This window comes from Bombina bombina, chromosome 5 (genome assembly GCF_027579735.1).
Source record: "Bombina bombina isolate aBomBom1 chromosome 5, aBomBom1.pri, whole genome shotgun sequence".
NCBI lineage: Eukaryota > Metazoa > Chordata > Amphibia > Anura > Bombinatoridae > Bombina > Bombina bombina.
Window position 1 is genome coordinate 373434072 of NC_069503.1, and position 13684 is coordinate 373447755.

The following is a 13684-nucleotide window of genomic DNA, read 5'->3' on the forward strand; positions in this document are numbered from 1 at the left end:
AAATAGTTTTTCAATAAATAGCATATATTTTTTGTAAAATGTAGTAAATAGAATTTGCATATAGTAAACAAAAAGGAATTGTTTCAGCAGTGAATGATTAATAATTACAAGGTTATTATGTAAACAAAAATAAATATTTAATATCTCTTGAAATGCAATACAGTAAATAAAAAAATGTTTGAGATTTTTTTTATTTTCTGTAGAAACAATAAACAAAACATTTAGGGAGGGCAGACATTAATTTTATTTTCATCTGTGAATTCCAGTGTCATGGTCATGCAGATATAAAGCAGATTCTAGTACCATTTTAACATACACATATACAAATAAATGTATTTATCTTTTATTCTATCAATTGTTTGACGTCCCTGGCATGTATTCATAGATAGGACTGGCATTCCAATGCTGTCACATGACACAAAATACATGCTATATTTAAGGCGCAAGTACAAATCTCTTGCAAATTTGTGAAGACCATCAGCAAACATACTGGGGCAAAATAATACATTTCCATTCTGCTTGCAACATATGCATGTTATTTAGAATGTTCTCAGTATTCTTGCATTATTTAATAATTAATAAATATATGCTCAGTTATCAGGTTGCAGGCAGCATGTAGACCAGGAGACCATTGCCTCGTGTACAGCATCTGCTGAGTACAAATAAATAATTGTAGAGCTGGCAAGTATCTAACGTTTACCTAGTTCAGGATGCTAACTAAATGGGAATGCCATGCCAAAATAAGTAGCTGCAGTATAATAATATATACTTCAGAATGTGCAGAATACCATAATAATTAGGAGTAAAGACAAGTACTGGGTCAGTAAACCAGTTATTAAAAAAGATAAGTAAAACCTCAAGGGTAAAATAATAAATTAAGGTTATAGGTTGCATGTGTACTTGACAAATGCCAAAAAAATGGTACTGAAATAAATATTTCATAAGATAGCTCTATACTGTCCAGTACTTGTTCACTGAAACCAAATTCATCTTTTCAGCTACTCTATATATATATATCTAAGCATAACAATGCATATGTATCGTTTATCAGCATTCTGTGTATCATCACAATACATAGACCTATTTAAAAAGAATGTGCAACTTAATTTAACAATGAAGCTAAGCTTTGTAGATTATGATGGAATTCTATTTACAAACATTTTATCATTCCGTATATTTTTAGCATTCTTAACCCATCCTGAAACAATGTCCATTAGACTCATGCCATTAAGTCCTAAAGGTTAAGGAACAGTAACAGTATCAGCACAGGTTTGTGTAATTTTTTTTCTGCTTTCCATTCTTGCCTGCAGGGTCTTTGGTCTGAAACTTTATATTCACCCACTTCAACCATCAAAATGGTAAGTGGTCCAGAATGTGCCAGTATGTGTCCTTCTCCAGGAAAAGTCATCTCGGCTTTTATTATATTTTTCCATTTTGCCATTTGTCTAGAAACACTGGATCAATAGAATTCACAAGAAGAGACATTTCATTTACATTATCTTTCATGTCACAGAGAATATAACAAACGCAGGTTCAATACAGTACATTAAAACTTCACATTTGATTAAGAGGTTAAATCTTTAAAAACACCAAAAGTCAGGATATGTTTGGTGCTTAGTTAATAACAGTCTGCAGAAAAAAATTCAAACAGAAAACCTGAAAAGTTCATATTCCATGAATAACAGTGCTTAGTCGAGGTAATGTTGTTTTATTAATACTATTTTCTTGTAGAGTGAGATTCGATTTTCCCAGCAGCTTTGTGTTTGCCTGTAAGAACTTTTCCATACTCAGGCATGTAAAGAACAAGTTATGCTGGCAAATACCATATGTTTTATTAAGACAGGATGCAGTGGTCCTATTTCTTCCAGTTACGCAAAACAATTCCCATATTCTTAAAAAGCCTTCAGCCGTAGATTTCTGTTCTTCATTCATACTTTTAAGTATAGTATATTGCCCAGTTTAGAATTTAACTTTTTTACAATAGCACCTGATGTATGTGCGGCATCACTTTATCTCCCTTTTCATGTAAAATAGCGACACTGTGTAGAGTCAATGTAGCAATACCTAGTGCACCGTAAGTGTCCATATGATCTGTTGGAGTGAATAATACAAAAACATGCAAGTTTATACATTTATTTCAGTAGTGCTACTTAGAGATATTACAATGACATCATTTATACATTAATGTAAATTCCAAACCATTTAAAAATTGATCTGTATCACCGGGAGTTTGGCAACACTTTTGCAAGGCAAGAAAGGCTTAAAGATCTGAGCCTCATAGAGTCCTGCAACATGAAAGTTTTTTTTTGTAAAATAGTTAATTTTTTAGGGGTAAATTTATCAAGCAGCAAATGCAGCTTTCTATGCCGGTGAGCAGGGGGTAGCATTTCACAAGAAATGCTTCTACAATGATAAATGCCGACAGCGTATACTGCCGGCATTTGGTGAGGTTGAGCGGACATGATTCGCTACAGCTCTACCTCTTTGCAAAAGGCTTTTAGTTTTGCACAACGCCACCACATACCTAGTGATGGGCGAATGTGCTGTAAGTGTAATTCGTTTGGTAGAACGAATAGTCCTGATATGTTGATAAGAATGAAAATTCATTCAAATTCGGTAATTGAATGTAATTTTCGTTTTCGAATGTTCATAATTAAATCGAATATCCACATTCGAAATAACGAATGTAACATTCAATTTAACAAATACTATTCAGAAGTTCAATAGTTCATGTGGTAGGGAATTTAGTAAATTGATACATAATAGATACAAATATATAAATTCAAATGTTTCTATTTCAAATATTGTATCATTTGAATTTTACATTTAAAGAAAACATTAGAAACACTATTACAAATATATAGATTAAAAAAAAACATTTGAATATTGCATAATTCAAATATTACATTTAAAAAGAGCATTTTAAATACTATTACAAATATATAGATTCAAATTTTTGAATATTATTGCATAAATCAAATTGAATTATTAGAAAAATTTGAATAGAATATTACATTTAAAGAAAGCATTAGAAAAACTATTACATAAAAGAATGTTAGAATATTGTCCAAACATTCGAAATTCGAAATGAACTAACGAATATGTTAAATTTGTTTCAATTTTTGAATGTTGCAAAACATTCGCCCATCCCTACATATATCCAATAGTGTTCCTTCTGTTCTTATCTGTCTCTGTATCTGCCAGGTGCCTGGAAGTATATTTCAGTCACTGTTGCGTGAAATACCATCTTCTAGGTATTGTGGTTCTAATTTCTGTCACAGTAGCTGTTGTTAAAAAAAAGTAGTCCCAGCAGAGCAGAAATATATCCATGATTGATATAACTTTCCTCATTAAATTCTTTACCCAGTATCCAATATTAACATAAATGGTTGTTTTAAGTTGATGGTTAGGTGGATCGTTATTTTATATGTTCATGAGAAGCTGTGACTTCCTAAGAGTTTTTAATTCATAATTCTTAGGATACCGTTCTAATTATGTGATACTTGGATTGATATGGGGATATTTTATGTAATGTTTGGACTGAAAACTGTGTTGTGGAGAATATCCAATGTATTCCCACTACTCATATCAAATACACCTATTCGTTCTTTTAGTAAACAGGAGGGAATTTTATTTTATCATGCTTTTTTGAGATTTCTAAACTGTAAAGCAAGGTTGGAAGAGGAGAACAGGTAAATTAAAGTTCATAGAGACCTTCTTTAGAATAGCTCTGCACACATGATATATTTGATAGTGGAAAGGCAATATTCTGCTGTAAGGGTGCCATATGTTATTACCCCCTTAATGACCACAATGTACCCTGTATGTCACTGGTCGTTAAGGGTTTTTTCAGGACATAATAGCACAAGTCTAGCAAGAACACGCTATTAATGCACTCCTCCAGCAGGCTTTGTGGAATAGAGCAGTCTCAATGCTGGTGGCAGGACCGCACTATAAAACAATCAAGTCCCAAAAAAAGGCCAACGACATACAGGGTATGTCGCTGGTCCTTAAGGGGTTACACTGGAGTAGATTTTTTGTTAGTATTAGAGTTTTAGAGTTTGTGTGGTGTGTTGGTATGTGGGTGTTCTATTGGTTGTTTTAATTAGTAACTATATACAGAAGAGAGGTGATATTATGCCTCACTGTAGATGATTCATGTCATGGCATTCTTTGGTGAAATAAAATCATCTGCTGATTTCTACATATTGTACTCACCCTGGCAGATATGTTCTACATGACTGATATCCAAAATCTTTGCCATCACATTCTTCTACTCCCTCTTGCCGATAACCATCTCCGCAATAGGCACGTTTGCATTCTAAGGAAGAGATCCAAAGATCTAATTTTAAGCATATGTATCTAAATTCAAAGTGATTTCTTTATGCCAACATTTTCTTAAAGGGACATGAAACCCCAAAATTTCCATTCATGATCTAGATAGAGAATACAATTTTAAACAACTTTCTAATTTACTTCTATTATGTAATTTGCTTCATTCTCCTGGTATCATTTGTTGAAGGAGCAGCAATGCACTACTGGTTTCTAACTGAACACATGGGTGAGCCAATCATAATAGAGATATATATGCAGCCACCAATCAACGGCTAGAATCTATGTTCTCTGCTGCTCCTGAACTTGCCAAGATAAACCTTTCAGCAAAGGATAACAAGAGAAGGAAGCAAATTAAATAACAATAGTAAATTGAAAAGTTGTTTAAAATTGCATTATCTATCTGAATCATTAAAGAAAAAAATTTGGGTTTCATGTCCCTTAAACGTTGGTATTTGATTAGCATTTTGTAGCAGACAAATGGGGACTTAACAAATCCCCATAAGAGTTTTATGTTTGTCTGTTATTTCAGTACAAAAATAAAAAAATCTATATACCAAAAATATTCAGCATATTCAGACTGAAAATAAACCTTCCCTCCAAAATGGTTAATGTAAATGGCCTTGTCATTGGACACCAATAATAGTGATATGTTGCTGCACTACAGAGAAATGCAAACTTATGAAAACACAATGTCCTTCAATATTGCTCCCTCCAAGCACAGGTGAAACTAAAAAACAAATGAAAGTGTCTTTCAATTAATCTTTTCCTGCTAATAATAGTGAGTGATTTCACTTTAAAGGGACAGTCAAGTCCAAAAAAATCTTTCATTATTCAAATAGGGCATGTAATTTTAAACAACTTTCCCAGTTACCTTTATCACCAATTTTGCTTTGTTCTCTTGGTATTCTTAGTTGAAAGCTAAACCTAGGGGAGGTTCATATGCTAATGTCTTAGATCATGAAGGCTACCTCTAATCTAAATGCATTTTGACAGTTTTTCACCACTAGAGGGCATTAGTTCATGTGTTTCATATAGATAACCTTGAGCTGATGCACGTGAATTTACCATGGAGTGAGCACTGATTGGCTAAAATGCAAGTCTGTCAAAAGAACTGAAATAAGGGGGCAGTCTGCAGAGGCTTAGATACAAGGTAATTACAGAGGTAAAATGTGTATTTTTATAACTGTGTTGGTTATGCAAAACTGGGGTAATGGGTAATTAAGGGATTATCTACCTTTTAAAACAACAACAATTCTGGTGTTGACTGTTCCTTTAAGGATAATGTGCAGAGTTGCTTTCTTGTGTCTGCCCAGCATGCAGTTGTATGAGATCATTAAACCATTTTAGTTTATGATATAAGCATAATGCATATAAATCACACTGTCTCATAGTAGTGTGCACCTGATAAAACATTTCTTAAAGCAATTGCTCTTGAGCTAGCTGTAATATTATTAACTTCAGTAATAATAATTTATTGTTATACCTATCAGTAATGCTATTGTGCCTGCTAAGAAATAGTGTGTTGCTTGTCCTCTTATAACTCAGGTTAATGACACTCATGTAAATAAATCAAAATGCATCTGATTGGTGCAACTGAATGCAAATCAGTGAGGTAATACTATAATAATTTTGCTAGCATCTGCAAAACTTTTAGTACTCAATTGGAATTGTGACCAAAGTTCTTTTTTTTGCAAATTTCTAAATTTTTCAAGAGCAGCCTTCAAAGTTCTATTTAGTAAACCACTAGCAGAGTGGAAGGAATTGGTAATTAGAGTCAGAGAACAGAATGGTTCTCTGAGATCATATGAGGACAATGTACAGAAGCCAATATATTGCTGTTCCATCTAGTCTGCAAAATTAACAATGTGGAAAAAGTTATATAAAAAGAGCATCTGGATTAATAAATATATTATCCCAGGTGGCTATTATATCTTATTCAAAAAGAAATGTAGCAATTGCTTATCTCTCACACACACAGCTTAGGAAGCAAGTGAATAGAGTTGTATTTAGGACTTTATTTTTGCAATAATCACCTCACTGGGCAAGCATGAACTGTCTATTAATGCCTCAGATACTTGGCTACGGTTTAGCTTGTTCTAAAACAATTTAATCTTATAAAATAATCTAAACATATTATTCTTTATCATCATAATGAACAAGGATAGCATAGTCTATGTATGAGGACTCCGATAAATTAAAATGCATTAAATAAGTTTCAGTAATATATAAAGTATACTGTCCTACAAAATATCCGGGACTGCAGCTCAGAACTAACCTTATTCACACCCCAGCCCCCAATTAGATTCTACCATCCATGGTTCCTCCCTTGAACTTTTTCTAAACACTGCCCGTTAGGTGCTTTGTTCTACAACATGTATCACACTAAATATTATTTTTTATGTAGAAGATAAGCTCACTTGTAAGTTAATGTAAACACATATGCAAAGACAAACTATTAACCAGGTATAGACCAAGGGATCAGTTACACAGTCTGCAGTCAAGCACAAAATCACTTATAATCATTATGTGTCCAAGAGAAAGGGGCATGCACCGATTAAGCCTAAAGGACAAACAGGGACATACTGAAGAGCAATTGTGGCTTCCATTTATTGCATTAGCAAATTTCAGATCCATAAAAAGGGCAGCTAAAAATAATATAGTATCCAATAAATACTATCCATTAAATGAGATTACAGATCTGCTTAAAAAGTGTCAATGTTCTCCAGAGTCAAGGCAAAAGAATGCAGAGTATTGTAAATTAAGTCAAGCTGGCTGAAGATTGGTAATTTACAAGAACACTTAATTACCCTGAGTTGTAGCAGCTGCCTATTAATATACCATAGCAACCTCCAAAATAAAGCACATTTTTTAATAGTGTCAAGAAAGTTTATTTCCTGTCTGTAAATGTAGATGCCAGAGAAACATTCAGATTAGTCAACAACTGAAAGCTTGTGGGAAAACCCCTGCATGAGATGTAGAATTAAAAACAGTCTAACATTTTCAACCAATTTCTGTATTTTTGCATATTTACACAATTCTGTTAATTATCTTGGCATTGTATATGCTATCAAACCTATAAAAAGTTAATTCACCCCTGAAAAAGGCATCACCTTGTACATCATTTTTTTTAGGATTAGTACTACTATTATCTGAAGCTTAAATAAATTATATCTCTCAACAAATTATAGTTGGGTTAGACTACAAGTACAGCACAATCGATAGGTCAGGGTGCGTTATTGTCTGAGTATAATTTGCTTCATATATGCCTGCGAAAACTAAACAAAAAGCCTGTGAAAAATCTTTTAATGATAGTTTTTGATGTGTTCGATCAATAAGAATTGAGAAAAAAACATTTGCTCCGGATTAATCTCAGACACAACTCAGATAACATAAGTTTATTCAACTTAACTTATTCAAACACTTAAAAAGAAATTAAACTCTTCCCAATACAGGTATACCTCACTTTACAGCGCTTCACTTTACAGCGCTTCGCTAATACAGCGCTCTGTGGAGCTGAAGTTCAACCTCCAAGAATTTTGAAACAGTGCTGTAATCATTGTGAGATTGCGAGAAAGGTGACTGGCTCCATTTTGTTATGCTAAGTTCACTCTGTTTACAGCTTTACAGTGCAATCTGTGCCTGTGTTATACTCTGGCAAATTGTACTACAGTAATTGTCACTATTTTACAGGTACAGTATTTATTGAATACTGTGCTGTGCTAGTGTTAAACTAAACATAGCACTATTGCACACCTAATATATGTTAGTTCAAACATGTTTTAAAGTTTTTTTAAATACACTGGCAAGTGAAAACAAAGCTAAAACTTCCTTGTTTCACTTTAAGGCGGTTTTCACTTTACAGCGGGGCTCCGGTCCCTAACCCGCTGTATGAGCGGGGTATACCTGTATAAAAGAATAAAAAATAAATATAAAATAACCCACTAACATAAAACATAATACACCTTCTTTGCTTTTCTTCTGGTAGTCTAAATTATAAGTGATTTATATTCAAACACTGGTTTCATTTACACAGGAAGACAACTAGATACACTTTGGATTTGCTGTCAATGGTTTAATCAGCTCAAGAAATAGGATCTGTTAGATATGGATGAATATTCCCCTTAACATTTGGTTTTAATGTTAAACGTTTCTATAGAACTAATGTTACCTTTTTTAAATGAACCTTTTGACTTCAGTAAAAACGTCCAAAACAACAAAAGAAATCATTCAGATGTTGAATCTCATATGTAATGTCTCAGGATAACGACAACATGTAGTGCGAGACACCATTCATTAAAGGGACAGTTCACCCAAAAATGTTCTCCCCTTTAAATTATTCCCAATGATCCTTTTTTACCTGCTAGAGTGTATTAAATTGGTTACAAGTAGCTCCTTTACTCCTATTTCAGTATTTGAAATAGCTGATTTAGTCTGTGGTATAGCCACCTATACTGAAAGTTTTGATACTGGAGTCTAAGCTATTGACAAGCCTAAGTAAACACAGCCAGCAGAAGAATTTACACTCTCAGTGGGTGCAGGATAGTTAAGTAATAAAATGATAATTTTCCACTGTTTTCTCTATGAATTGAGCTTTGGTGTTCCAGACAAATAAAAGATAAGGAAGCAAGTCTGTGTACATAAAGTTATAACATAATGAGATCTGATGTTATCTTTAATACACAAATAAACCTGAAAATGAAATTTCTCAAATATTTTATATTCTGCAGCTGGTATAACAAGTAATTTAAAATACATTAATGGAAAACGATTTTAAAGTGTACTGTCCCTTTAAGTTTATCAAAAGATTACACAGTTTACAAGTTTACTAGAGGGTAAATAACAACAGCATTGAGCTGGTAATTGGATAAATGAATATAGTGTTATTTGGCTCATGAGTATAAATGAATACCAGGTTTGTTGATGGTGCAAATTAACAATTTCTAGTGAATTGAAATTTTTAATCACAAAAATGACAGCTCATTAGTAATTTTAGATATGATGTACGTCACTTACTTATACAGCTGTCAGTGACAATTAGATTGCCATCATCACAGTCCTCTCCAGGCTGAACTATTCCATCCCCACAGGTGTTGCTTGGACCATTAATAGTCTGAAAAGGAGTAAGCTGGGAACAAACACAATCCAGGTTACTGCGACTGCAGACTTAATGTAACTAGATAATGCATTGTTTTGCTTTAAATGTCTATGAATTAACAAGACGGGATCCCTTTAAAGGGACACAATGTAATAAAAACATGTCAAGTAAATAAAATGTTTTTAATGGCTGCTCGTGTTCTTAATTAAAGTCATTTTAATTGTAAGACTTATGGAAGATTACCCTTATGAACTAATACATCTTTGTATCGAATCCCAGTTAGCCTGTAAGCATGAATACTACTGAGTAATATGCATTTCCATTGTTCTTAACATTTTTCTTGCAAATCATTTTTAATATGCTAGTTGCTGCTCCTGCATATGATTATTACAAAACCGTAGGTATATGTTTATGTATGTATAAGGAAACGAATAATAAACTACATCTGTCACATTTTCCTGCTGTGATTCAGGAAACCTTTTCATAATTTTTGTTTTGTGCAAGGTGGGAGAAGCTGCTCAGAGAAAGATGAGTTAATACAACAAGCTATCAGTGAACAGTGAGTACAATTAGTTTTGCAATTTCTACTTTGTTTGCAGTGCTTGATATGTGAAGAATAATGTCATAACAAGACAACAAGAAAAGAGAAAGACCATCCTGTGCAGGAAAGCAGGGCTAAGAATTTACTGCTGAGTCTCACAATGTCAGAAATGAGGACGCAAAAGGGGAAAGTGCTACGTAGCTGCAATGATATCAAGCACACATCAGTGGAAGAGAAGCGTCAGGATCACATTGTTAGCTCCATTTTTTAAATCTTTAATCAAATATGCTGTATAGGCTGAGCAGCACAATGTCAGTACTGTGGCAGCAAGGGATGTTCTAGGTGACCAGCAAGTGCTTCTGTTCAGGGCCGATGCTACAATAGAGGCAGACTAGGTGATTGCCTAAGGGGCATCCCTGCAGAGGGGCGCAAATTTGGTGTATGACATAAATGTGTCAGAGATAAATCACCTCAAACTCACTTGTTTGGATGATTGACAGGACCTGCTCTCACACAATTGGTTGCCCAAGAGCAGGGGACAGGATTGAACAACAGAGTTTGCCAAGTGATGAGTGCAGGTGAACAGGTTCTCTGCTTGAGAACTTGTCTGTCTGCAAACCTCCAGATTTGTGTGTGTTATAATTTTGTCATCACTGATTTGTTATGTTGTGCAGAGCCTCCACTTTGATACAGTATGTTATGCAGAAATTAACAATTATAGCTAGTATAGTTATAATAAATCAGTTTAATAATCAAGCATTTAATGTGATAACAGAAATCTATTTTCTCTATCATCATAGATAAAATTATTATCTATAGGTGCTTAATACATAACTAGAACATTTTGTTAAGAAGTAGTATTGACAGGGTATATACTTTCCCCGGGAAGGGGGTAACAACGTGTCTTCTTCACCTGTGTAGTCAAAAATCCTAGCCCAGGCCCTGCTTCTGTAAAGCTAGGCTGGGACTATTGTTTTAATTAATTAATTAATTAATGAAGAGTGGTGTATATGGTATTAGCTGGAGGAGAGAAATCTAAGTACATGGTATGTCATGTGACTACAATCAAAGAGCTAAAGTGAAAAGTGGATATTTTCATCTAAAAAATGTACTTGTTTACTTTCCAAAATATATTAGAACTTTTATCTTTAACATGACGTTTCATGTCAGCTATCAGCTCTTAATATGTATATGGTTTGTACATTCAACAAATGCAGAGCCTGAATGTTAATTACCAGGAACAAGGATTAATCAGTGTTGTGCTCCATATAAATATAGATATAACTGGGTGCTATTAGACCATAATTGTCATATATCAGCTCTTCCGATGTATATGCTTTGTAGCCTCAGCAAATGCAGTGGCTGAACATGCATTACCAAAAATGAAGATTAATCAAGGCTTTGCTCCATATACCTATAGCTATAAGCTGGAGCTATCAGCCCATAACAGCTTTAGCATTTAGGTGTTATGGACTATAACCTGGTCTCATTTAAAACTGTATTTAAATTAACTATGCAGCCCATAACCATAAATCAAGACATGGGGGCCTATTTATCATTGCGTCAATCTCGACGCATTTACTGGAGTCAATACGCTCGCCAGACATTGCTGCCGCAAATCTACATACGACGGCCTTATTTATTAAAAAGTATGGGGCGATGAGCATCAGACTTTTGATAAATAAGAGTCATCAGTGTTGCAGATTCTGTTTTTTCCAACTTTATTTATATCATTTCATTCCTGTCCATGAACAAGCACATTTCTCTAAAGCTAATCTTTTATTTTTCATCTGTTAGTGTCCAAGAAATAGCTATATTTATACCTGAACAAACAATAATATCTCATAGAAAGTTATTTTCTATGTATTTGTTATAAAGAAAACTGAGATATGATATTTTCACATAAATTAATGCATATTTGTATTTCTAGAAATCATGATATGCCTATCTCCTGTTTTTTGTTTTTTAAAATGATTATTAATGCTAGAATTTGCACATATATCTTTGCACATATGTGTGTGTTATGTCAGAAGTATTTTGCAAACATATTTACATGTCCTCAAATTTCTTTTTTTGTTCTAAACAATGTTGTCTTTCATATCTCTGTGTTTATTTATACCACTATATGTATTTAGTGTAAATGTATTATTATTCTGAGCAGGAATAATTGTGAATATAACATGTAATCAGGGTATCATATGTATTTATTTGCAATCAATGTATATTTTAAGAGCTGGGCCAGTTTTCTCTCTGCACCTGTGTAACCCCTCCTAAATGCAGTCTAGTTTTAAACACCACCCCTGCACAGGTGTTAAAAAATGGGCTGGCATATAAGATGACATTTCTTAATGAAAATGAAATTCAAGAGAAAGAAGAAAAACACTGAAAATAGCAGGACAGTAAAGAGGTGATTTTAATGTCTTATGTATCTGATTCATGACAGTTTAATGTTAGGTAGACTATCCCTTTGAGCTATCAGTTTAAGATTTTATTGACTCAAACATCATTCAAATTTTAAAATCATTGTCTAAAATATTACAGTGTGTGTCCTAATGTCATCATCAATGTTTAACTTTAATACTAATTTCACATATACATACTTTCAAAGTATAATACACAATGTAACAAATGGCACTTACAAGTTCTGATGAGTGATCAATGGCACAAGTATCGAGCAATTTGATTCGTTAGTGATAGTATAAAATGTATATTTAAATCAGATTGGCTGATGTCATAAATCATGTGATTATGCATTTCCCAATCAAAAGTAGTGGAAATTTTCACTAGCTTGAGGGTTGTTTTTGAGTATTGCGTCAAATTTAGTGTGAAAAGTGTTGCATCAAATTTGGTGCGAAGTGAAGAGTGGGACTTGTATTACATGCCTAAACATGATGCAAATAGATTCATCCCCCCCTCAAAAAAAGGAAATTAGCTATATTACATTATGAATTTATTTCATTGTTATTTATTTCATTACAATACTTTGCACCAAATTTGACGCAACACTTTTCGCACCAAATATGTAGCAATAATATTATCCCCTTGTTTTGTAATGAGAGACAAAGATGTAAAATAATCCATAAGCAGTAATGTATTTATTTCATTTTTATCCCTATATTTACTAATGCACCAAATTTGGAGTATACAATTTTAATAAAGTTTCTAATTTACTTTTATTATCTAATATGCTTCATTCTCTTGCATTTCTATGGCATTCGCGGCCTCAATGGTGGAGGTTTGAACGATAGGTACGCTGCGTCGGAATTGACGCAAGCGTACCTGTTGAATGTTTGATAAATTGGCAAGAGGGTCAAATGGAGTCGAATGTGACGGCAGATGATCAGTATTCCGCTAGAATAACACAAGCATCAATCTGCGTCTGATTCATATCGCGGGGGCGTATATTACGTCACATATTTCAACATTTGACAATCTTGACGCTTCTTTAACTACGGCAGATCAAATTTGCGTCAAATTTGACACGGACTTCAAGTGCATTATCAGTTGAAGCTTTGATAAATCGGCCCCATGGGAGACAAATGGACCTTTGGTCAACTGCTGAGCAATTAAGTGTCAAAAAAATCAAAATTAAAACCACTGTGAATAGTGTAATGGATGTAACTGTAAATGTTTCTAAAGCCTAAAAGGAAAGTAGATAATGTCCTCTTATAATCTAGAGGGGGGCATTCCAATAGTTTATACACATGAAGATG

General features: G+C 33.6%; 1 protein-coding gene across 3 annotated transcripts in view; it reads right to left on the minus strand.

Moving 5' to 3' along the window:
* Positions 1 to 226: 226 nt before the first annotated feature.
* The window catches only part of COLQ (collagen like tail subunit of asymmetric acetylcholinesterase), a 160513-nt gene continuing 147055 nt past the window's right edge, over positions 227 to 13684 (minus strand). For 2 of the 3 annotated variants that reach the window (XM_053714197.1, XM_053714198.1), the window contains 3 exons: positions 9349 to 9460; positions 4219 to 4321; positions 227 to 2091 (listed from right to left, as the gene is read on the minus strand). In XM_053714197.1, coding sequence (XP_053570172.1) covers positions 2022 to 2091; positions 4219 to 4321; positions 9349 to 9460 — 285 coding nt within the window. In that variant the 3' untranslated portion in view covers positions 227 to 2021. The remainder of the gene's footprint in view (positions 2092 to 4218; positions 4322 to 9348; positions 9461 to 13684) is intronic. The other variant, XM_053714199.1, reaches the window with a different exon arrangement.